Genomic DNA, 26,275 nt, shown 5'->3' with positions numbered 1-26,275 from the left:
GACGGACCGCGCCTGATAGGTACCTACCTATACCGGTGTCCAGAAACTCGTAGTGCAAGCTGGAAATAGCACCACATAGGTAATAGGTACCTATCTATACAGGTGTCCGGAAACTCGTAGTGCAAGCTGGAAACAGCACCACATAGGTAATAGGTACATACTTATACCAGCACAACATTGGTAATAGGTACCCACCTATGCCGGTGTCCGGAAACTCGTAGTGCAAGTTGGAAACATTACCACATAGATAATAGGTACCTACTTATATCGTATTGAAAATTTTACTTTTTTGTATTGGCTGGTAGCTCTAGCCACTAGAGGCCCTAGAGGCCCTAGTGTAGCATGGAATAATAAATAGTGCGTAAAATCCATTCAAATGTATGAAAGCAAACCAAGTCTCGTAACTCGTGCCGCTAGGAGGCGTCAGTGTAACAAACTGTCATCAGAATGTACGGGAAATGTCAGGAGTTGAAGGAAAGACCTGGCGCTCCATAAGTGTTTTAAGCCTTTAGCTGCCGATAAAAAGAGTTTAGACAAAAAACAAAATGCTCAGATAGAAAAAAAATAAGTTTTTTTGTGTACTGTGTGTTATGTAGATTCGCCAATCTCCCGCTTGTACTACGAGTTTCCGGACACTGTGTTATAGCCTGAAATAATAAAAGCCGACTAAGGCCGATTTTCCATAATTAATTATATTTCTCTGTTTCAAGTACGAACGTGTCCCAAGTCGTATATTATCAAACTATTTTTTTACCATGGGTGGGTATTTATTTTAAGTAGAGACGAATAAAAGGGAATGTGATTTTAACATTAGATTTTATGAAAGTAGGGAGGTACCTAGTAACTGCATATATCTTTTTTATTTTTTTTATTTATCGCTATCCAATTCCTCGATTTCTTCCGAAATGCTTTCAACGGTTCTCTTAGGACAAGAAGAATGAAAAATATTCATGCGAAGGAGCTTGACATTATTATTTCGATTACCCCCGAGCCAGGCAACATCTTGTTTGTCAACAAACAGGACATCCCCAGTCGGTTCATTTTCCTTGAAAATACACTGGATAGAACTTTTGTCGGGAAAGGAATAATTTCCCCAACCGGAATATTGTCCGTTCTCTATTGATCCGTGGTATTTTGAACTGTCGCAGAATTCAATGATGATGTCTTCACTCGGGTTCAGCTGGTCGTTAATCCAATTAGCTTTGTACACGTGTCCGTCCCATGTTGTGTATTCTCCATAACCTGGGATAAATCAATAAAGAATAGATAATCAATTTCCGGAATTTGGAGTCGTTGTTTGGCTTTATGTAGTGCTGTCATCCAGCGGGTTTCCGGAAATCTGTTACCAACTTCAGGATGCCGAATCTTCTGGCTGGTATATATGTAGGCGTAACCAAACATGTTTTGCCCTAAAAGGAAATAACAGCCCAGTGGGGGGGTTACGTCAGAAACTTGACGTAATCCTGGACCTTAGTCCTGGAGTTTGAACTACCAAATTGATCTAGTCATAAATCGGCTAGAGTCATTTTGGATTTTTGGTCCCTCTAACCGTCAATTCTCGGCCCGTATAAGGGTCATATTGTTAGTTGTTACGACGCTTGACGAATTTATACATTTGACATAATTATCATAGAAGCCGAGGATGATATTATGTAGACGATTTTAGCTTTGAATGTCAATACAACCGGAACTAACTGTGTCAATATATCAATTAAATAGATAGCTTAGGCCCTATGCTGTATCATCCATACAAGTGTTTCCCAATCTGGGCAATATCATCCACCAGTGGGCTATTTGACGCTTGTGGGGCGATCAAGTGTTAAAAATGCTCTGGAGGCGAACTTAATGTGATATTGAGCGAGAGGCATACATTCACAAAATTAAAAAAAAAATTGGAATTTTTTTTGAATTCCACAATTTTATCCATATATAATGTTATTATATTTGGCACAGTAAAATTTTCGCCTGTGACGCTTTCTTTGAACGCGCTACAATTGATGGGGTAGTAGGGGGCGTTGAAGAAAAATATACTTGAAAATGGTCCTAAAAATGATGAGAACCTCTGATCCATAGTTATAGAGGAGTTCATGAAATAGGATTGTGTGAATCTCAGATTTTTCTTATTCATCTTCCCTTCCCTTCCTTCCCAGGTAGTCAACTTATTATAATTTTTATTTTTATTCGATAAAATGTCAATGCATCTCTACAGAGACAGTGAATTTTTTACCATGTTTCGTCACAGATAAATTAATTTTCTTGGCTTCAAATCCTCCCACGTAAATGTCACCATTGGGAAACTTGAAGTTCCCGTCGCCCTGCACAATGTCTGGCAGGGGGACACGAGGAGCCTCGGGTTCAGTCATTTCCATCGCTTCTACATTGTTGTCATCCATAACTAAACGAAAACCGTGGAAATAGTTACAGTTCTATTATATTAATATGTAAAATATCCACGACAAGTTATTATTGACAAGTAAATATTATTTGACAGTGGTTTGATTTAAGAATTGTTAGTTATTAGCATACCACAATATTAAAACAGCAACTGAGTAGGTTCCAGTGGCAGTTTGTGGGGTTGAAAATAATGTAATAAAGAATAATGTATTTGTATACCTACACCCAGTTAGTTATACATACAAAAGACAATGTAAACTGTTACCTACGTAAAACTGTTTTTATTTTATTTTATTATAGTGTATTGGGGAAACAAGCAGTTTTACAATTTCATACACATAATTACATGTTGCATTAACCAATGAAGTTTCCACATAAAATTCATGTTACATACAGAAAAAAAAATATAGGACACCCTACTTTCGACGCCAATTTATGTGGGGGGAGTCCAGAGAACTACAAGGAATTAAAAAATCTGTAGGAATATGAACAGCCTCTTCAAAATCGAGCACAGTGTCTACAGAGTAGTATGCTTGCGTCGGTGCATCAATCGTCAAGATAATAAAGTTATTTATCTTGCCTACTTGTTCTTTAATATGTGACAAAATTGGTCTCTCCTTGGACCAAGATATAGTTTTACAACTTAAGTTATTAATAATTTTGGGATAAACATTGACGACCAATTTATTTTTACCAAAACACAAAGGTAGCTGCCCATTTCCAATTTTGAGCAACAATTCCTGTTTTCATGTGTAGACAACGAAACTCTCATGCTGGTTTTAAGTTCCAATTTATTTACATATGGCCAATTTTATCAGCATGTGTACCTCTGGTCACAACCGGTAATATTTGACGAAAGTCACATGAGAACAAAATTGTACATCCACCCATAAGTGCTAGGTTGCGCAAATCGCGCATTGTTCTGACTAATGCTTCCACAGAACTGTTGTTCGACATGCTTCGACAAACTATTGATGAGCAGTCACGCATCATTTTTCCAGTATTGCTTTGTTTGGAAAAACTACATACACTGTTAGTATCATCAGTAGCAATTTTTGAATCTTGCCAAAAAAATACAATTTTTTATTTTTAACATTTATTCAAATAAAATTACGTACTTATAAATTGTTGGAACGTAAATAAATAAATTGGAGCGTAACAACCTGAAATGCGATTTCGGTTTACAAAAAATTATAAAGAAAATCGAAATAACTAGTTTATTATTGATGACAAATAATTCATTATTTTTTTCAAGAAAGCTGTCTAGACACAATTGTTTTTGCCGACGCTTCAAAATTTCGCATTGAAAAAAAATTGTGGAATGCATATCCACCTCCTTATTAGGGTGATGCTTCTCAATGTACGATGCAATAGTTTCCCATGCTTTCAGCATTTCTCTTATTGCGCCAGAAGGTTGTTGCTCTGCTACTTCCTCCTCATCCACTAACCAACTCTCCTCCATAACTTCTTGCAGTGAAATACAATGCAACTCCATAAGCTCTTCGGTGGTTAGCTCTTGACTGTACTCTTCCACAAGCTCATCAATATCGTCGTTATCCACCTCCAGTCCCATGGTATTGTCCAAAGACACAATCTCGTTGACTGTAGACTCCACAGGTACTGTTTCAAACCCCTCAAAATCACATTCGACAACGCTCTCTGGCCAAAGCTTCTTCCAAGCAACCCCTTCACGCCTTGTCAATCATCTTAAGGCAAGCAACGATGTGAAAATGATATTTTCAAAACTCTCTGAGAAGTCCCCTCAGTAACCTCAAAACAACACTCGAAGAGTGTTTTAGTGTAGTTTCTTAAATTTAGAAATAACCTCCTGGTCCATAGACTGCAGTTACAGAGTGGTGTTGCATCTATCTTCTTAATTTTGTCCTTGTTCTTGAGTATAGTGCAAATCGTTGATGTACACCGATTGAATGTGCTCGCCAGATAAGCCATGCTCAATCCTTGTTCTCGCTTTTCAATGATTTCTACAGTTAATTTTATTATCTTATGGCTGTCCTCTTTTGGCCTTTTCTTCGGGATAATTTTTGCAAGGGCTATTAAACTTTGTACAAAAAGAATTACTCATATCTGAACGCAAGTTTGGAAAAATGTGTGATCACATGCGACACTAACGTGCTAGCGGAACGAGTGCTAACCAGAGACTGACGCACTGGTGCAGAAGTCCCGGCTCGCAAGTGAATGATGTGAAGATGGGACTTGCCCTTTCTGCATCACTCTTTATGCGAAATATAGCTCTTGAAGGGAGCATTTTATTCGCAATCTGTTTTGCGAATTACTTGTTATGGGAAGTGCTCATTATGAGAGGTTCCATTGTACGTGTTTTGTAAAGCATTTACCAAGATTACTTACATTGTAAATAGATGTTTCGTGGGTAATTCACATTACTTATTTCATATAAAATGGATAAAAAGCGAATATTCACATTAATTTTGTTGCTTTCATCTTATAATTAACCTTATTAAAAAAAATACAGGCGCAAATCAGTAACCTGGGTACTCTCATTATATATCTGTCTCGGACTTCAGACAACACTCGCCAACTGCTCTCTTCACAAATCTACACGCCTGATTGCTTTTTGCCTGCTTCAACCCTGGACCTTTTTTTACTCTGCATTTCCTTGGACTCTGACTTCTCTTGCCCTTGGATACCTGACACGTAGCAGTGAACTCGCACCCCGAGACCAGCACCATCATAAGCACGGAAGTAGCGGCTACCCCGGAACTGACCGGCGACCTATTTTACAGTCTATGTGAGGGACTTGAGAATGTCCCTTACATAGATAGTAAATAAATATTTCGATTGCGTCAAGACACTGATGCTTTCGGCGGCTTTCCAAATTCAAGTCACTTGAAGCTTGTCCAATTATATAAATTTTTACCTTAAATTGTGGGTAAATATTTAAAAGATTAGACTAAAGGAAATATCTATGGCCTATTAATTCTATCATACTAGGTATGGAGAGTAGAAGTCAAAAAATTAAATATTAGATTTTTTCATATTTTCAATCTCTGGGACAATATCTTCCCACGGTATCAAAACAAAAAATCTCAAAAATAGGCATTTGTTAATTCAATCACCAACAGGAGTACTCACACTTTATTATTTTGAAATCGCTCTCCTGAAAAATTGTTATTTTTTACTTGTATTCTTTATACCTAGCATGATATAATTATTTTTGCATACACTGGTTCATTTCTGACCCACCGCTGGATTCGACGTGTTAAACGCATAAAGTTTCAATGCTACTTGTCCCTGTATGATGCACTTTTTAATTTATACATGTTCGCAAGACTGCTGTGACTTCCGCGTACGGCATTCAGCCGCTCGTAACCCAAATGCTGTTGTCTATGTCCAACAGGTTAATCATAACCAAATGGGTGATGTGGGAAAAGTGACTAAGAGGCAGACTAAGGAAGAGGACTTACTGCGTGGAAGAAGATTGGAGAAGGACGGGAGAAAATTGGCTAGGAACCGGAAATGTGATAAGAAAAGTAATAATTTTTTTTAAACTATGTTAAAGTTAATATTTTTGTTTAATAATATAAATTTACAAGCATGTACTCCAGTGCACTTACACCAAATAATTAACAGGTATAAATAATTGACCATCAAAAATTTAATTTGTATGGCGTTACTTTGTAGCACTTTAATAAAAATAATAAAAGTGCCTATTCATTATTTATGAAAACTAATGTATCTATGATAAATAATATTTCATGGACTTCCGGATGTTATAAAATTGACTGCATTTGTAAAATGCAATGTTCAAAATTTGTAGCATTTTTTCATTCAGAAAATAATAATGTTGTAACTTTCGCGACAAAGATGTGACAATTTGCTTGCATACAATTTCCAAACAATAATATAAAAGTGTACACCATGGCAACACCTTATGATGTATTAACATTTTTTGTAAAGCTTACTACGTATTTACAGAATGAACCTAACCTGGCAACACAGGACGGGTTCCTTATATTTAACATATCAAAATTATCAACAGAAGATACAAAAATACACCAACTTTGCATGAATTGAAAAAAAAATCAAAACACAATCTAAAAGTAGTTTTAGTTTAGTAGTAGCTCTCAGCATGATTCTTTTAACCTTTTATAACAAAATATGTTTATGTACACCAGAGTTCAACATTGTGTCAATTATACTGTATAATTCATAATCAGATGTTTCACATAAAATAAATATTAAATACTAAATAAATAAAAGTTGTTGGCTGTAAATGTCGTTCAAGCGACTTTGAGAACATTCCAGATAGCTTTTAAAGCCAAACTTCAATCTGGAATGCTTACCAAAATCGCGTAGAATATGCATAGATGGATGTGATCAATAATAATTGTGCTATTTCAATAAAATTAAAATCTCATTTTTTAAAATTTGTTAACACAGAGCTAGATTTCTCGGCAGTGACAAAATGTATTTCTATTTAATTTACAATGCTTACTGAAAAAAACGTATAAGAGAAGAAGAGTTCTCAGATGTTGAAGATGATAAATTCACCCATGTTTCTAATAGCCTACGATGTCAAGGATTGAGCGTTGACTTAAAACCTATGGTTTTGGGTGGTATCATTCTGGGAACTGCGCTTCGTGGGCTTAGCATTTAAGCAAGTTCTTTCCGAATAGTGGTCTAGTCGGACTTCTGTGGTTCTCAGAGAAGCATGTTGGTGGGATCCTCGAGGAAACTCCTGAAGGCCATCAGCCACTGGGCGCCCACTGCTCCGTCCACCACGCGGTGGTCACAGCTGAGGGTTACGTTCATGAAGTCAGCTTTTTTCCATCTGAAAGAAACATTATTTTGATACCATGTTTTTTTTATTTTAAAGAAACATTCCCGTGTTATAAATAACAATATTTGACAATACTTGAGTTTTTGCTACTACCACCATTATAAGTAGAAAATGTTGATCATGCAATGATGGAGGAATTGAACCCACAATGCCTTTGTGAGAAACCAGTGCATTTGTCTGCTCTGCTATTATGTTAGTTCTGAAATAGGTTCAGAATGGCAGAGACCTATCTCTGCCTTTGTAGCTTCAAAGGATCATTCCTAGCCCTTAGAAATAAAACAAGATTTACTTTCGTAAAAGACATAATATACTTGAAATTTGGATGATAGTTTATGCTACAAAATCAGTATTTATCAAAATGTATTAGGCATATCCAAGCCAAAGGACAGGTGGTTAACAAAGGTCAAACAAACAAAAAAATTCATGGTGCTAGGTGAAAAATGAGTTGTACAGTAAATGCAAAAATGCCAGTTTTTTTTTAAATTCCAACATAACACTTTGGTCCAAACATGTATTCAATATAATTTTTTTTTATTTTTAATTTACATGGCTGAGAAAACCAAAACCCCGATCAACTGATTAGAAGGCAACTATGCTGACCATTACACCACCAGCTACTGTAAGAACGGCGGCATAAATTCATTATATTATGTACTGACAATAATAAGAATTATGAATTTTGGAACATTATCACATCTGAAATGTTTAATAATTAATACCATATTGATAGGAACTTGAAGGAAACTGTTAATTTCTTACCCTTTTTCAGACTCTTTGCAAGGAACAATCCTTTCCTGTGTTCCTCCCACGGCAAGAATGCAAGACTGCGGAGGATTAATAATGGCGTTAAAAGATGTCACACCTAAAATGAGAAAAATATATTGGAAAACGTACATAATAATAGTAATCGAAATTAAACAGTTCTTGTATTTGACAGCTGTCTCAATAAAATAAATATACATACATAAACCATTAAAATTATTAATTTTACTCTTGACTGTGGATAACACAACAAAGTCTATTTTTGTAAAGGGTTTTTGTACACACAGACTATAACACCCATACATATTTGATAGCAGGAAGCTAATTTATTTTCATTTAAATTTTGTCATTGATAAAACAATTTTATTGACTTGCGTATTTTACTAACCCTTGACCGTATTACATGGGCAGAGTTTGTTTTAGAATGAACATAATATTATATGTAATAATATCTGACATTTACGTAGGTACAACACATGATATTATGATATCAAACGTCAATATTTATACTTCAGAACACTAATAATCATCAATGCATTCGTTTTGTTTTTTTATTAAATTTTTTTTTTCGGTTCTTACTAAAAGAAAATTTCAACTAAAGAATAGGACACTGGACGAGAGAAAATTTTAAAAACAGAAATTTCTCGGGATTGCAGTGATGGTACCCAGTTTATGCTTATTATTTACAGCTAAAGGGGTAAAAAAATGGAATTTTGCAACACACATTACAACAGCTTATTATCCACAGATAAAAGGGTAAAAAATGGAATTTTGCATTATGTTGTAACTTCTACAAATTGGGGATAACATTAGATTCCGACAGAGAAAAATAGGGAATACAACAGTTTATGAATTTCTCAGATTATGTATCAATCAATACACAAGTTTTTTTTTTAAATTTAATTTAGTTTAATGAATATTACAGTTAACGAATGTGTGAATATGGTAATTTATCAGCATGAATAATAAGGCAGTTTATGAGCATCACAAATTATGAATATGTCCCTTTATCAGTATCACAGATTATGAATATGGCAGTTTATGAATATGTGAGATGATGAATAGTTGAGTTAATGAATATTTCAGTTAATGAATATTTTAGTTAATGAATATTTCAGTTACTGAAAATGACACTTTTATCAGTAACACAGATTATGAATATGGAAATTTTTTAATGCAAAAAATTTATGAATTCAACAGTTTATGAATAGAAAGGCAATTTATGAATGTAATAGTTTATGAGTCATTATATTTGTCATCACGGATGATTAATTTGGTAGTTTATGAATATGGCACTACATCAGTATCACAGTTTGCGAATGTGTCAGTTTATGAACACTGCAGTTGCAATTAAGCAATTTGTGAATATAGCACTTTTTTAGTATCACAGTTTATGAATATGGCAAAATGGCTTACCGAACAGTCCCAGGTTGGAATGAGCATAACAGATTATGAATTCCTATGGCAGTTTACGAACGCGGCAAAATGACTTACCGAACATTCCCAGGTTGGATATGCTGATGGTGCCACCCTGGAACTCAGCAGGCTGAAGTTTGTTGTCGCGCGCCTTGGCGGCCAGCGCCTTCACTGTCTTGGAGATGTCGGTCAGGCCGCGGCTCTCGGCGCCAAACACTATCGGAGTGATCAGCCCCTTTTCAGTCGAGACAGCGATGGAAATGTCTACGGTATCAAATCTGAAAACAAAAAGAAATCGGTTCGAGATACAAATTGTGTCATTTGTAAATTATCATTTGTCATGAAATAGACTTGCTTTAGGCATTTTCTTCATGAAGTGATTTTAAAATAAAAGATAAATAAACTGTTTCAATTTAACAATCATCAGGGTTCGGTGAACTGGTCAATAAAGTCCTACAATCTTATAAACACATTGTTAGAGAGCCGAGAGCAATCAACACGAAAATGAAAGCTCAAATCAAAAAAAAAGTTGCATCACAAAATTGACTCCAAATGTGATGCAGATTCACCGGTTTTCCGTTTGTTCTATAAATTTCCAGACACCGTGTATAATAGGAAATCAAAATAAATAAGATATTATCAGAAAGATTTAAAAATGTCACTAAGTTAACACAGATAACAACATTGCTTATAAGACTGGAAAGTATGTTGGTTTAATGGATTAAATGTGGAAATCAACACGCTATTTCACACATTATCCACATTATGGGATATCAGGTCAATGTGGTCATTTCACTTGGAACAAATTTCAATGATAAAATCTATTGGCTTTATGTATTTTATGTAACCTACAAACCAACTCTGTAGTCGCGTAATGCTAGGAGTTGATGTGTAGGTATATCATAGATTTCATCAATCACTCATTCCAAAGCACATACATTCTTTATATCTAATATAAAAGTGTAACACACTGTCTGATGAAAGTGTCCATCCATGCAGAATTTGCAGCCGGCACTTTCTTGCACGCCAGCGCCACGGCCTTGACGATGAAATCATTTACAGACAGCTTGACGCCGTCCTTCTCCAGCTTCTTGTTGAACTCGGAACGCAGCTTGGAGATCTTATCCACGTTGATGTCGCACGACAGCTGGTAGTGTGGAATGGAGGTTTTGGACTGCAGCAGGCGCTTAGCGATGATAGCACGCATGTTGGTGAGCGGGATGTCCACGTAGCGGGCGCCGGGAGCGGGCGGGGGCGCTACAGACGCAGCGGGGGCGCCGGCGGCCGCTCCGGCCAGGTCGCTGCTGATGATGGAGCCATAGATTCCACTACCGGGACCTAGAAAAACGTGCATCTGTAATTTCAACTGTTTAATGAGTGATTCATATCACACAATGATTAAAATAAACACCAAAAATGAATTGAAAATATTATTTATTTATATATTGTGTCCTTGTCCTTTGGGGATAGTAGTGACATGTCCATGAAGAAATTATTTTTTTTAATAGTCACAATAAATATAGGAAGCTTCAAATAAAAATGTGAACTATATACATTATAGTCTATTGTTTATCTATCAAAGTGACTTATGCTCCCGAAAATATACAAACATAAACAAAAGTGCATTCATTAATCAATTTCCAAGAGTGTGATGTTCAATTCGATGAAGTTGAAAGCATATTGCTTTTAAACTTATAAAAAAAAACAAAAACAGGTATTTAAAAACAAAACTGGATTTACTGTAATATGACCTCGTTGAGTTGGTAATAATTTATGCTAATATGCATTTTTTATGGCTTGGCCTCAAAAAATACTTTCACAAACATCAAGACACTTTTTTGCTATTTTTATATCATAAACAGGGGTTTAGGTTCACAGGCTTTTTTGTATATGAGAAAGCCCCAAAATGCTACTTATAATTACATTAGAAAGTCTCTATAAACTATAAAGGTACAACAGTGTGTAGAGGAATCACTTATGCTGGAATTTAGCAAGTTACAAGCATCCATGCAGGGTTCAAATTGAAATTTATATTTAACTCAGGTTTCATAACGGGAACTGAAAACTAAATGCTAAATTACCGAACATAAATATTTCCCCGTGGTCACCATTGCTCAGCTTTGTAACTTGCTATCTTTCTAAAAATATCCAAGTGATCCCACTCACCCATTGTGATTCCTTCCCTTGCTAACCGGGCTGGAAATAATCAAAAAAGAAATTGATGCATTTTAACAAGGTAAGCTAAAAATAAATTGGACATCACAAAAAGTACATAAATAATGAATGCCACATATTTTCTTATAAGCCCGCACTTATACTACTGATACAAATTTGCTATTAAGTCGAAACTTAATGCCAAATCACTATTTTCATTAATCTTTATAACGAATTGGTGTACATTATGAATACCAAAAAAACATGCTTTATATAAATTGAAGGTTTTCCTATCGTTTAGCTTGAGTAGAATATAAATAAAAAATTAAATTACTCAATAAAAAATATAAATGTAAACTACTAAAAAAAAATTTTTTCAATAGAAATGTATGAACGCGTAAAGGAAACAACTTTTAAAAAATACAGTATTATAGCTATGATTATCTGTGACAGTTTCACTTGATTAACTTTTTTGCTTTCTTTTAAAATTATTTACAAAATAAATAAAAACCAGTTTTGTGCTTGAAATCGAACGTATCTAGACTCCGTTTGTCAAGGGATTTTAATGCCTATTATGTACCTACAATATAAGGTATACCAAGAATATATACATTTTTGGCTTGTAGCTTCCTCTTAATTGTATGCCTTTAACTTTTACATATCTGAATGTACATATTACAATGTATTGATTATCAACAGTTATTTATATCAGGCATCTAGAGCAGGGTAAAGAGTTTTTACTCAGAGTTGAAGCGAAGCTGGACCACAGATTTTTTTTGTTCGAGAGTGAGGACTGCGGCCGCAGGGGGCGGGGTTGGCAGCGGGGGGTTATCGAGTAATAAAGTAACTGGTGGAGGTGGATAGGGTGAAGTAGCTTGTAACTCACCTTGCAGTCTGATGTTCTGTGCCTCGGCCAGCCTCCTGGCCATGGGGTGGCATACAGCCTTGAGCGAGAAACTGCTCCCTGGGGGTGGCTGGGGGGACGCCGAGGGAGTGGGGACTGCAGCCGCGGAGGGCGGGATGGGAGGCGGGAGGTATTTAGTAATAAAGTAACAGAAATGAATAGGGTGATGTAGCTTGTAACTCACCTTGCAGTCTGATGTTCTGTGCCTCGGCCAGCCTCCTGGCCATGGGGCTGGCATACAGCCTGGAACCGGGAGCTGCTCCTGGGGGTGGCGGGGGGGCCGCCGAGGGAGTGGGGACTGCGGCTGCCGGGCGCGGGGTGGGCGGCGGGGGGGCTGCCGCAGCTGGGGGCGGAGTGGGGGCAGAGGGTCCAGGGGCGGAAGCTGACAAAATCATAAATGATTAAATTAAATATTTATTGAACAAGATATTTTGATGAATTATTGTTGTGATCAGTAGCTGCAGTGTCGAAATTCATTGGTTTTATTTACCTAAATATATACGGTGTCAGGAAACTTGTAGTACAAGCGGGGAAAACCGCGTATATTATAAATAAGTTTACTATCAGCTGATTAATTAATATCTTTTAAAATGCATCGAAGAGTAAACCTAGCGTCAAAAGTTTTTTTAACCCTTTATTGGTGAAAAAACAAGGGTAAAAAAAAAACTTTTTATTCTCCAAATGATGTAGATTCACCAGTTTGCCGTAAGAGTTTCCAAACACTGTTTATAATGCTTTTATCTGAATGTGTTATCGGTCTGTGAATCATTCATTTAATAATTTAGCATTTGCACAGGTCAATCCAATTTAAAAATTAGTGACCATTTCCGAAAAGCTGCCACACTAAATAATAAATACCCCGTTTATACCAGGAGAGTACAAGCTACCGGCTTCTTTTTCTACACAAAGTTCACACAGCAGAGGCAAAAACTGCTAAGAAAAAGAAAAATGGCAAAACTACTGTGTGGACACTCCTATCTGATGGCAATAATTGCATTGCACTTTTTTCAGAAGCTAAAAAACCAAAAAAAAAAATCCGAAAAAAAAAAATTCAACCTCAAAAATTTGTCAGATAATTAGAGTTGTATTGACCAACAGAATTTGGAAGGTGTTATGCGGCAACCAGTGAATAATTCTTTAACTCTTGGATTGCCGATGCAAAATTTTCACTGTCGGCCAGCTGATTCTATTTTCGCAACAACTTATTTGGTTTATACAAAATGATTTTTTTGTAAATTGTACTGTCTTACCAGATAATGCGTTAATATGTATACTGATTTTTTTTTTTTTTTTTTAAAAAGAAAGACAAACATTCCCAGGTTACGAATAACCCAACAATGTTTGAAAATCTCCTACTACCACCACAGAAAGCCGAAAATGTTGCTTGTGTTGTGATGGAGGACTTAGCCAGCCGAGGAATCGAACACGCGACGCTCGGGTGAGACCCAAGCGCTATGCCCACTCAACCACTGACCGGACCTGATAAAAATAGTATATAATTTACTGAAAATAATTTCCCCAAATTAACTCTGAGAATTATTTTCGTGTAATTTTGCCTCAAGCGGTTAATGAATAACCTAGTAGCAAAATATTTGAATTACTTCAAAAACTTTTTTGTTGCTTTCTTAGTTTTGATTACATTCTTTACATTATATTGTTTTCATAGTGAAATCTACATAAAACGGTGATTGATTGCAAAAAGTAATTTAATTTTAAAACATCATACAATAATTGTGAGTACACTACAATAATGTATATCATATAGAATACTATTAGCGCTACTGCAGTCCTTTGACTATATTTTCCCGGTTGCATCTGCAACTTCGCCTTCCTCATGAGGTAGGTACCAGGTTGCTGGTCTCAAGAAAAGTCTTACCAAGAGCAACAACTCCAACTTTCGAGCATCCTTTAGGACGAAAGGTTCTATCAATAAGGAATGGCAGCGAGCGACGATTATGTACTAGGTACATATAAATATATTTTTTTAATTATTCAGTAACTTACGTCTTTCAACAATAACAATTGTGTTTATTATGACTATAATTTAATATTTTTAATTTATTGTGTCTATGATTTAATATTTTTGTTTATTTACTCACATAAAAAAAAATATATATACAGGGTGTATCGGCACTAAACCGACAAACTTTAACCAGCTATTCCTTAGCACATTTGGAGTAAAAAATGTTATGGGCACTTTGCTGTCCGGTAGCATTTTTTTTTCAATTAAAAACAAAAAAATTTAAAATTTCCACACTACATCACTGTCATTGGCATTGCGTTTCGTGTTCAACAGCTGTTATAAGCAAGTATGTCAAAAAGCGTCTTCGCTCTTTCGCACACACTAAATAATAATAGTTAAAAATGAGACGAATGGTGCCGTGCCATTTCGTTGTGATTGTAAGTGTGCGCCAATATAGGTACACACGTGCATTATTCAACGGAATTCGAATAAAATATTTGCCAGATGGGTTTTCAAACTTTGACAAAGGATAAAACAGTGGTGACATGTGGTGAAAATATGAATAATAAATTTTTTATTAAAAAAAAACGTTACCGGACAGCAAAGTGCACATAAGATTTTTTACTCCAAATATGCTAAGGAATAGCTGGTTAAAGTTTGTCGGGTACGTGCCGATACACCCTGTATATATATATTTAATTTATATATTTAACTTAATTCCAAGTTCCCACCAAAAACAGCCCTTGTGTGCCAGCAGTAAAGTGCTATGTTGCGCGCCGTGAGCCGTAAGCTAGCTGACAGTAATTTTGTAATTACTACCGTTTTGCAAAATTATGGTTTCGTAAATTGTACTGTCTGACCACATAATCTGTTTATGTATTTATCAAAATTGTATGTACCTATATAGCATAAGTAGTTTCCCTAGAATAGCTTCTTATATTCAGAGAAATGATTTATTTTTCTACCTCTTTTATATTAAAAATATTAAAAAAGATATTTTTATGGTATTTCATATTTTAATAAAGGTAAATAATAATGAAAATAAAATAATATGATTTTTTCCTCTAAAGAAATATATTAATATGACATGTAATATAATTGTAATAGGTCGATGACACTTGCACAATGGCAATGCACTTTTTCACAAATAATGTGCTTGCACATGACGAAAAGATATATATTATTTGCTTACCAAGCAAAAATATATATATATTTTAGTATGCCTAGGAGCATTTCTTAGGACGGGTTGTTTCGGAGAATTTGAACAATTCATCAAATTTCAACGTTCATTTTCGGGTTCTGTGAAAGTCCTATTCAAGTTCTGTTATTATATCATTGTAGGCTTGTTGCTTGACAAAACTGAAATAAAAACAGAACTTGAAAAAATCATTCACAGAACTTGAAAATGAACTTTGAAATTTGATGAATTGTTCAAATTCTCCGAAACAACCCGTCCTTAATGTTCAAAATATCATAAAATCGAGTGAAGTGAGGTTGACCTGCTAGCATATCCGCTGGGGATACGCTGGCATTCAAGCAAGAGGTTAACGTTGTATGATTTATTTGTGGTTGTTGTTGTTTTGTATTTACTTGATATGGCTAGTTGTTTCTTGAACACCCCACACAACCACTTTGGAATATTTGATATTATTATTAAAAAGCTTCAGTAATTGTTTTGCCATAACCCTTTACGCACCAAAATCAGGACTTAACTGATTCAACGTTCTTATATAATTTAATCATTGATCTCCATTAAGGTCAGAGTATATATCGGAAAATAAACACAGGGTACTCAGGTTGTTTATTGTAAAAACATGTCATTGGACAACACATACATTTATGTATTGAAATAAATAATAACAGAAAACTTCTATGTATATTTAAATACAGGAAGAGTAGAAATAAATGTTATTATTTCAAATAAATTAACAAACTGAAAACATTAAAAAAAAACATTAAATTTATTGCATTTTATTAATTACAATGAAAGTTTAAAAAAAGACATTGGAAAATAACAATTAAAACTTTTAGGATTATTCAAAATCCAAGTACCTTCCTTTCCTAGTACCAGTGGCGGCTCTTGATTTTTGAGTGCTATAGAATGCTAAATTTGAAAAATTAGACATAATTGGTGTTGTTTAGTCAAAAACCATTTTTTTTTCTAAAATTGATTTCAGTTTGGCCATGCGCCGCACCGATTTCAAAATCGAATTTTGAAAAAAAAATGTTTACGGCTACAAAATCAATAATGCCATTTTTTTTATATTAGCACTGTATACCCAAAAGTCAAGAGCCACCACTGCCTACTACATCAATAAAAATCACCATTTTCAAAGCTATTGAAATTGTAATAATTTTGCATCTTTAAGTACAAACATAATCAATATTTTTTAAGTCAACATTTTCTTTTGATAAATTTTTGCATTCATGGAGTCATCATCAATCCCTTCTGCAGCAGTTATTTTGAGCAATGGCAACTGTTTGCCTCTATTTATCTATAAAAAATATATAATATTAGCCAATAGTTAGCATAATTTATTTATTTTAATAACTATTACTTAAAATTCAAATATTATCAATTGCAAAGCATTATATTAGATGTATCATTTTCAAAACACACCAACGGCACAAAACAAAAGTTAATCAAATTTCGCAGTACTCTATCAAGTAACAGTTTATGAACCATAAAAATAGGTAAAACTGAAACACAATAATTAATTAAGTGAAGACTTGTGTGACTTTTTTATAAATATTGAGATTTAAGTGTTATTTAACTTACCTTCCATCCTGTCACTTTTACGTATGTAAGAAGATTTGAACTTAATTTCAACCAAATAAGGCATTGGTTATTGTTTTTGTTAAAAAGTTATTGTTATTTTAGAAAAGTATTGTTAAATGTTACTGTTAAAAAGTTTGCAATTATTGTTAAAAATTATTGTTGTTAAAAATTGCAAAACGTAATTCGTAATGCTTAACAAAATGAAGAATTCATAATCATCTTGGTGATAAGTTGAAAAACTAAAAAGTGCCACATTGGCGCCTCAAGGGTTACACCATAGCACTTTCCATTTATCTTATTAATATTATCATGCGCTTATTAATATTTATCAAATAAAAACTGTTAAGAAACATTATTTCATTAAAAATGGGGATAAACTAACGGATCCCATAATCATCCCACATTAGAATGTGTTAGAAGGCAAATAAAAATGGCCATAACTTGCTGGAACAGGTGAAAATTTCATCTGCAATAGAACTATACATATTAAGAAAACCTCAAGAATGAAACTGGGGACTGAGTCTGGAGTTCCAGGCATCCAAGCCGTTATTTAGGGATTCGTGGCCGGATAAGTTTGGGAACCGCTGGTCTAAGGGCCTCAAAATTTATACCGCCAGGGGCATCCAACCGGCTTAATTCACCTCTGCCCCGAAGCAGGAAAGATGCTAGCAGAGAAGAAATGTCAGGCAGAAAACAACAATTTTACTGTACTTATAGAAATAAAGCTATATTTCTACAAAAATTTAAGTTTTCGTTTAAATGCGGCCCACAAAAAAATTAGACATTTTTATATTGGCATGTAAGAGCCTCTTGAGTTTGGCATGCTTGTTGTAAACAAACCGATGATTGTTACTTTTAAAGTTATAAACAAACCAATGAATGTTACTTTCAAAGCTATAATAAAACTGATGATTGTTACTGTGAAAATTGTAATCAAATCAATGATTGGTACTTTTGAAGTTGTAAACAAATTTATGGCGGTTACTTTTAATGTTATAAACCAATGGCGTTACAATATATCTAGACTTGCTATTGTCTCTCAAAATTAAAATAAAATGTGGCATGTAAGGAACACCCATACTAGAACAGTTTGCAAATGGCGACGATTCTTGTTGATACTCGCTGAATTATAAGTTGTTTTTAGACTATTTAAAAAAGTGAAGTTTAGCTGGCGACAGCACTGACTTTGTAATTTGGCTGCTGCGCGCCCAGACTTCTACTACAGTCGGCCTTGCATTTTCTCTATGACGCATAAAATCTTTGGATGGGAAACAGCTGTATTATTCATAATAATCAAAAAAAAAAAAAAAAAAGTAATACATGTATTTACGAATGAAATGTTATTCCTTGGCTATTACTAGTGTTTGCCGAGTAATTAAAATACTTTCTCATCACACACAAAGGCATTTTGGCACTTTACTTAGAAGTTGCACACAACCTTATGCGATGCGTGATGGTTTAGTACTAAAACTACGAAAATCGAAAGTACTCCAATCGACGTACTTTTTGCTCGCTACTTTGAGATTTCTGCAGCGCTTCTATATACATTGTAATATCATTTTAGAAAAAAAAAACAATAATTGTTACTTTCAAGTTAAAAATATTTTAAAAAAATTGTAACAAGGTGCGTTAAAGCGCATGTATCCTATAGTTCAGGATATTGACCGTAACGTTTAAAAAAACTCACTTCCGTCGCCGACGTAATCCTTGAAGGCGGCCACGCTGGCCTCATCCTCCACGATGATGCACATCAACTTGCCGATGGGGATGCCCTTGGTCCCGGCTGGAATCAGGATCTTGGCCAGATATCCCTCGGTGGGGGTCTCAAAGCCCATGGTCGCCTTGTCAGTCTCAATTTCACACAGCAGATCGCCTAAAATAATAGTCGCCATAGTAATCAAATATTAAATACTGTAATTTAAAACATATTTACACTAGTAAAAATTAATTATCCTATAAAACTGCATATTAATATTAATTTAAACCCAGCTTTACCCGAGTTTCAACACTTTACTTTCTGATCGATCAATTGAAAAACATGAAAAAACTTGTCTTCATTTTTTGACAGTTAAACGGATAGTGCTTCAAAGTTCATCTCTGTGTTCTCCTTCATTGTCCAAGCAACATTTTCCGCTTATTACAATGGCAAAAAACAATTCAAAAATGTTTCTGGTTTCAAAATGAATAAAAGTGAATAAACAACTTATAGACATTAGAATTAATAAAAGTGAACAAACAAATTATGGACATTAGAATTAATAAAAGTGAACAAAGAACTTATAGACATTAGAATTAATAAAAGTGAACAAACAACTTTTGGACATTAGAATTAATAAAAGTGACCAAACAACTTATGGACATTAGAATTAATAAAAGTGAACAAAGAACTTATAGACATTAGAATTAATAAAAATGAACAAAGATCTTATAGACATTAGAATTAATAAAAGTGAACAGACAACTTATACACATTAGAATTACAAACATTTTCATTCATTCTGTATTTATTTTCTACCAAAACTCTATTTAATTTGATGAATTAATTGTTTGGCATGGAGCCACATTGTCACATATTTAGATTTTTCTACAAAAACATTCTGAAAAAAACAAACTGGCAGAGAAATTTCACTTAATATTTATTATTTTTTCGTGTTTTCACTGAAATTAATTTTCTAAATTTGGATTTAATCACTGGGCTTAGAATGGTCCAGAAGTCTATCCCCAAAGAACTAATCAACAAGTGTTTATTTTATCACCAACCAAGAAAATAAGTATTTTTTAAAATAGACAATGAAGTCTGTCCCCAAAGAACTGATCAACAAGTATTTATTTTCACACCAACCAAAAAAAATGTTTCTTTTTAAATAGACAATATGCCACTTTTAAAAATGTTACAGCTGTTGGAATCAAACAAGATTTTTGTTGGATTCTGATTGCAATAAAAAAATTAATATGCTAAACAACATTGTGAGATGGCAAAATTTAAATAATAATTAATCTCAAATATTAGTCAATTCTGAATCCTGACATTACCATTATTTTTTATCTGTCCCAACTGCTTCCCAACTTGAGTCAGAGGGACTATGGTATCCCCCATTATTGGGGTGTGTTGTGAAGCTGAAGGGATTGGAAAGGGAGGGGGATAAGAAATAGGAAGTTTGAGAAGTTCCTGGATGTTCAGATCTGGTTATCAAAGATGGCTAAAGTCATTTTTTAGATACTGATGGGGTAATGAAATTTCACCAGGGCAATAATGCTGCTCTTCCAACATAATATTTTAGAGCAAATTAAGGGAACCACAAATTTTACGCTAATGCCAACTTTCAGATCATATTTACTTATATTTTGAATCCTCATATCCAAGTTAAAATTAACCTCTTAAAGTGTAAAGCTTCCATTACGATATAAATCGTCGAAACAATATTTTTTATTTTTTAAAAAGAAAGACAAACATTCCCAGGTTACGAATAACCTTGAAATCAACATTTGAAAATCTCCTACTACCACTACAGTAAGTGAAAATTTTTGCTTGTGTTGTGATGGTGGGCTTAGCCAGCCGAGGAATTGAACACACTACGCCTGGGTGGGACCCAAACACGATGCCAACTCAGCCACTGACCGGTCAATATGATTTGGAAAAATACAGAAAATAAAAAAGATTGTATGTGACTGAGAATCAAACTTAGAACCATATGCTTGCCGTGCGATGCTTCATTTTCATCAACAACATTTTCCTGAAAATCATAACATTGTATCAATTTATTTTGCGTGAAAAGCATCCATGAAATATTTTTGTAATGCATATCCACTTCCCGAGAAGGCATTGTTAATTCGATTTATATTTTTTTATTAACTCTGATTCTGAAGATAAAAAAACGTTGATTGACCATGAGAAAATTGCAAACAGGGGTATAAATAATTTCTTTATTCTAGAATATGGGAGACTATGAACTGGGCTTCTTTTAATGTTATTTATGTTTTGTTTTCCTGAAAAAAAAAGTGTTTTCCAAGTATTTGGAAAACACATTTTATAACTCTATTTTTACCCATACAATGTAGGAATAGTTTGTGCTCCTTGAGTTATGCTGGATTTGTTAATTTCCAACTAGAAACCGAATTAATATCACAGATACACTTAATTTGATTTTTACATCGGAATACCGCATAAAGAAAATATAGCACACCGAGTTCTGGAAAATTCTAATGAGAATGGATTTTTACATGGGAATACCACAAAAAGAAAATATAGCTAACTGGGTACTCGAAAATGGGAGAATTATAATGAGAATGGATTTTTACAATATGTTTTGTTGACCATGTTATATTAAAACTGTTATGTTGTCAATTATTACTGACGGTGGCAGTGACAGCATTTATTCCATAATATCTAAGGAATTTTATAATTGTGAACAAGTTAGATAAGGAAAATTATTGTGTTTAGTATAAAAACTTGTTTCTCATTCTAATTACATTGAAAGAAACTGCCTTTGAATGATAAATCTATATTTACTATGAGGAAGACTTTGGATTGTCGTGGCTATTTTATACAAAGGGCAAAGAAGCCATTTTTACAAAAGTACAAGATGACTTAAAATGTATGTGTTCACAAGTGATAAGCCCAGATTCTAACGCGAACATGAAATAATTCACAAGGCAACTCAAATTGATTTCTGAACAGTTTTAAAGCTTTTACAGATAGTTTCTAATTGGGAATATTCATCCTTTCTAGAAAACTTCACAGATTTTTATCTCAATATGATAAACAGAATCTGTAATGGATTTCTGTTATCTGCTATGCAATAAATGTTAATTATAATAATTATCTGCACTAACCATCATTCAATTGGTCTCCCTCTTTCTTTTCCCAGTTGATGATGGTTCCACTCTCCATGGTGGGGGAGAGGGCGGGTAGGAGCACCTTGGTGTTGGGGGGAAGGTCAGCATAGTGACGGATCTGAATATTACTCCAACCCCCCCACTGGCTCTTCTTTTGTAATACTGACAATTCTCTGAAAATAATATTAAGCATATCGTCAGATTAAATATTTATCCATTCATCAAAATCACAAAAATCATTTAAATGCAATAATTATGGCAGATTAAATATGCTGCAGTGTGGGTGAATCCAGTACTTTGTATTTATATTTATGATGTTTTACAAAAAACTTATTTTCCAATAAATAAAATATTTAAAACATTTTAGAACTGTTGATTCGCGAATTTGGTAAAGTTTTATTAATTAGTACAGGAAACCACTATTTACGTTGGGGGAGATACAAAACATGCACGAAATAGGTTATAAGGTTCTTAGTGTGGGTTACTTAAATAATTTGTGTGTATTTAGATTGAAGCGAAACCTTTCGGCAAACGTCGCATCGTACTAATAAGATCAACCATGGCGTAACATGTCTAACAAGGGAAATTTTTAACTTCACTTGAAGAAAATAGAACTTTATGTTTTACCATCTCCCCTGATGTAAATAGTTGCGTCTTGTAGTAATTCAGTTGAAAAGAAGGGTTATTTAAATAATTTGTGCGTATTATAAGAAGTAAGCGATAGGGAAATTTGAAAATTTCTACTATTCAGACTCGTTCTTTAAGCACAATTTATTTAAATAACACATAGTTTCAACTTAGTTACTGTAAGAAACAACTATTTAAATTATTGAAAATGGAAAATAATGTTTAAATTCCAATTTCCATATTTTACGATAATATTTTTTTTTTCATAGATTAATTTAGATATTGTTATAATGTATAATATCTTCAGGGCCAATTTATTGAATTTTCAAGTTCTGTTATTATTTCAACTGGCCAATAATGATATAATATTGGAACTTGAATATTAACTTAATAACTTGAAATTCGATGAATTGTTTAAATTCTATGAAACAACTGGCCTTAAATCCATTAGCTAAAGTGATGAAAAAACCCAAACCTATTTCATATTTAGTACGAAATAGGTTCTCGGGTTAGGTCTTCATAAAGAACGAGTCTGAATAGTACAACCTTACCGATATTTTTTTTATTATATTTTAAGGTTTCAAATTTACTTCAAATGGTAAATATACCAAATGGCACATTGGAAAACTGACAGCAAAAAGGTTATGCAATTTTACCAATCTGCGAAAATAACATTACACGTATTGATGGTGTTCATTTAAGGTTATACAGAATAATTAGATAATTTGAAAATGACAGGTTGTTATGTCAAGGCTTATTTATAATAAAATGAGATCAACCTGTGAGGATTTGCCCGTCGCATACATTCTGTATTAAGGCATCGTACTACATTTCCTCTGATAACCCTTTTCAATCCACACCGGAGCACCTCGTTTCGCACAGCGATCGTTCGCAACATTTCTTATGGACTAATTAAAAATAATTATCTACCGAACGACCGAACGTCTCCAAACTGAATCAAAATATCCGCCGATCGACCTTCTACACGTCTTGTAGGTCGTGATTCGTGAACACAGAATAATATAGAATGTAGACCGGGATTTAATTTAACTTCTCTGCCACAACGTCACTTTAAAATTCGAATTCTCACAACTCCGAAGTTAGTAGGTACCAGCTGGTAAGTAAATCATTGGATCGATGTAAATTCGTTCCAGGAGCAAGTTCGTTATGCGAAAAGTTCGTTATGTGAAACGCGTTTTCCCATAACAATACATGTTAAAAAAAATAATTCGTTCTGTAGCATAAAATATGGTAAGATGACATAAAAAAAAGAAAGAAGAGAGAAAGAAAAAAGGCATTCTTTTCCAGAAAAGACCCGTTTCATCGGCATTGAACACTTGTTGTGGGCAGTATCCTTCATCCATAATAAATTTTTGAAAATTAATAGAGAACTTTTCTGCTTCTTTTTTATCAGCACTGCCAGCCTCACCATGCATATTAACGCTGTGGATTCCATACCTTTTCTTAAATCTAAAAAACCACCCCCTGCTGGCTTTGAAATCTTCTTTATTATCTTGATTGCTGCTACTTCCAGGGATGTTTTTCTTTAGATCTTCATAAATTATCTTGGCCTTGTAACAGATAATATCTTGGGTTGTTACGTCACCTTTCACCTGCCTGTCCTTAATCCAAATCGCTAATAGCCTCTCCATTTCCTCGTGGATTGAAGATCTATGTTTTTCATTAAATAGTTTTGATACTCCTTTGGCTACTTTGGCTGATTTTATTGCATCCTTGTTTGTCAAAATGGTGAAAATGGTGGTCTTGTTGAGGCCAAACTCTTTGACGAGGTCACACTGTTTTACCCCACATTCACTCCTTCTAATTATTTCCTGTTTCATTTCAAGAGAAATCACCTTTCTGCTTTTTTTAGAACCCATCATATAAAAAAAATGTTGAGTTTATCTTAAAAGGATGACTGCCGTGATACGTGTGCGATTTAATTCGTAATGAAGAACGATTGCTGCGATACGTGCGTAAGTTAAGCGTACTACGCAGTGACGCAGTGACTAACGAGTCTAACGACTGCCTGCGCGGGAGGATGCAATTAATCGGCAGTGATCGTAGAAGATCGGGCGACTTCGTTGTGTGAAGCGAAGTTCGTTGTGTGAAGCGAAGTTCGTTGTATGAATCGTGAAATTAACGAAAAGGAAGTTCGTTGTGTGCAGCATTCGCTGTGCGAGGCGTTCGTTGTGTGAGGCACCACTGTAAATCGAAATATCCATCAATATAATATAAACTATGAATTGTATTTCTCTTTCGATATTTCTATCTATTCTAGAAGCTTATGAAGCATACAGCCATTTTTTAAATAGTGCTAATTACCGTATTTTTTTAGTAATAGTAACCGCTGGCTTATCTTGCTAAGTTCCATATCAGCAAGCAACTTGATGAATGTAAATATCTCTCATAGCGAGCTTAGAGCAACTGAAATTTTGGACAAGGCATTATTAATTACATGCAAATAAGATAATTTAATCATGATAAACAGTATCTTTCAACAGCATCATTGGAATTGATGTTTTTTTAATGGCTTCGTCTTGACATAACGTTCGACGCCATAATATGTTATCATAATATGAATCGAAACGTAATATGAATCTACAATATTTTAAAAATACATTTTTTTGCCTGTTACCTTTTTTTTAAAATAATACTCTTCACTCAGTGAGGGCGATGTTGGATATCATGTAGAAGAAACACATTTACACATAAATAAACCAATCACCATTTACATATATATGTTACTGGTGTTAAGCTTTAATTTGTTATTTGTTTGGTTTTGTTTTATCTTGAACGGTTAAGATTTGTATTTACTTATTTACATTAGTAATTAATATAATTTATTTTAAAATATACAGCGATATAAGTATAAAAATACAACCAATAAAAGGTTTCCAATTATAATAAGCATACGCAGAAAATTATTAACTCTAAAATATATCAATGTTATATGTAAATTATTGTGCCTTTGCTAGTCCCACAAGCGTTCCTATAGTACACGTCCGACTAGGCTAAACATTACAAAGCTTATTCTTATTAGTGCCAGGAGTGTTTAGAAAGTAGTTTGAATGGTAGAAGAAGCCGAGGACGATCGAGAAAGACTTAATGCATTATCTATGGACTGGAATGAGATACAGAGTCGAATTAGAGTTGACATAATGTAGTTTTTTTTAATAGTAACAATTTAGATGATACTACATGAAGTAAATGGCAGAAAAAGTCAGGGATGCTCGAGTAAGACGTGAATCAAATATTTTTTGTGGTAAAATGAGACGTAAGCGATGAACGGAAAAATGGTGTAAGAAGAATGTATAACTGACGCCCGAGGAAGATATTTCACTATCAAGTGAAACAAATACTTATTGCAATATAAAAATATTATTTCCAACAAAAATGCAACCAGTTGTCAGGTACTCTAGAATTAAAAACCTCAAAACATTACCCCAAACTATTTATAAGTCCCTGAGCAACACTGGACACACGTCAGATAGTTATTTATAAAACTTGATTAATTTATAGTTTAGCTTTTCGTTAATAAATTAAAATCACGTTTTAACTTTTCTGACCATCTTGAATTACTTTTCTCAAAAATAAATATAATCGTTATCAATGTTTCAC

The 26,275-nt window shown here is 34.1% G+C and overlaps 1 protein-coding gene across 2 annotated transcripts; it reads right to left on the bottom strand.

Moving 5' to 3' along the window:
• Window positions 1-5,931: 5,931 nt before the first annotated feature.
• muc (dihydrolipoamide S-acetyltransferase muc) lies at window positions 5,932-23,683 on the bottom strand. Of its 2 annotated transcripts, XM_089631102.1 has the most exons (9): window positions 23,434-23,683; window positions 22,025-22,200; window positions 18,879-19,064; window positions 12,634-12,831; window positions 11,558-11,587; window positions 10,363-10,729; window positions 9,470-9,669; window positions 7,973-8,075; window positions 5,932-7,204 (listed from the first exon to the last, which is right to left on the bottom strand). In XM_089631102.1, exons 1-9 carry the CDS (start codon window positions 23,550-23,552, stop codon window positions 7,075-7,077), a joined length of 1,509 nt encoding a protein of 502 aa, XP_089487228.1. In that variant the 5' UTR covers window positions 23,553-23,683; the 3' UTR covers window positions 5,932-7,074. The 2 variants fall into 2 exon arrangements, with proteins under 2 accessions (XP_089487228.1, XP_089487233.1); XM_089631107.1 differs by lacking the exon at window positions 11,558-11,587.
• Window positions 23,684-26,275: the final 2,592 nt, after the last annotated feature.

The sequence above is a fragment of the Hesperophylax consimilis genome, chromosome 1 (genome assembly GCF_061612785.1).
Source record: "Hesperophylax consimilis isolate HC1 chromosome 1, BYU_Hcon_1.0, whole genome shotgun sequence".
NCBI lineage: Eukaryota > Metazoa > Arthropoda > Insecta > Trichoptera > Limnephilidae > Hesperophylax > Hesperophylax consimilis.
Note: the sequence above shows the minus strand (reverse complement) of the source record. Positions and strands in the feature narration are given on the sequence as shown.

Coding starts and splice junctions, on each gene's coding strand:
- muc (XM_089631102.1), bottom strand. CDS start 23,552: ATGTTGCGAACGATCGCTGTGCGAAACGAGGTGCTCCGGTGTGGATTG. Junction 11,588..12,633: donor ACAGAACATCAGACTGCAAG/GTGAGTTACAAG, acceptor GATTATTTCCAG/CCCGGTTAGCAAGGGAAGGA. Junction 9,670..10,362: donor ATGGACACTTTCATCAGACA/GTGTGTTACACT, acceptor TTTTGTTTTCAG/ATTTGATACCGTAGACATTT.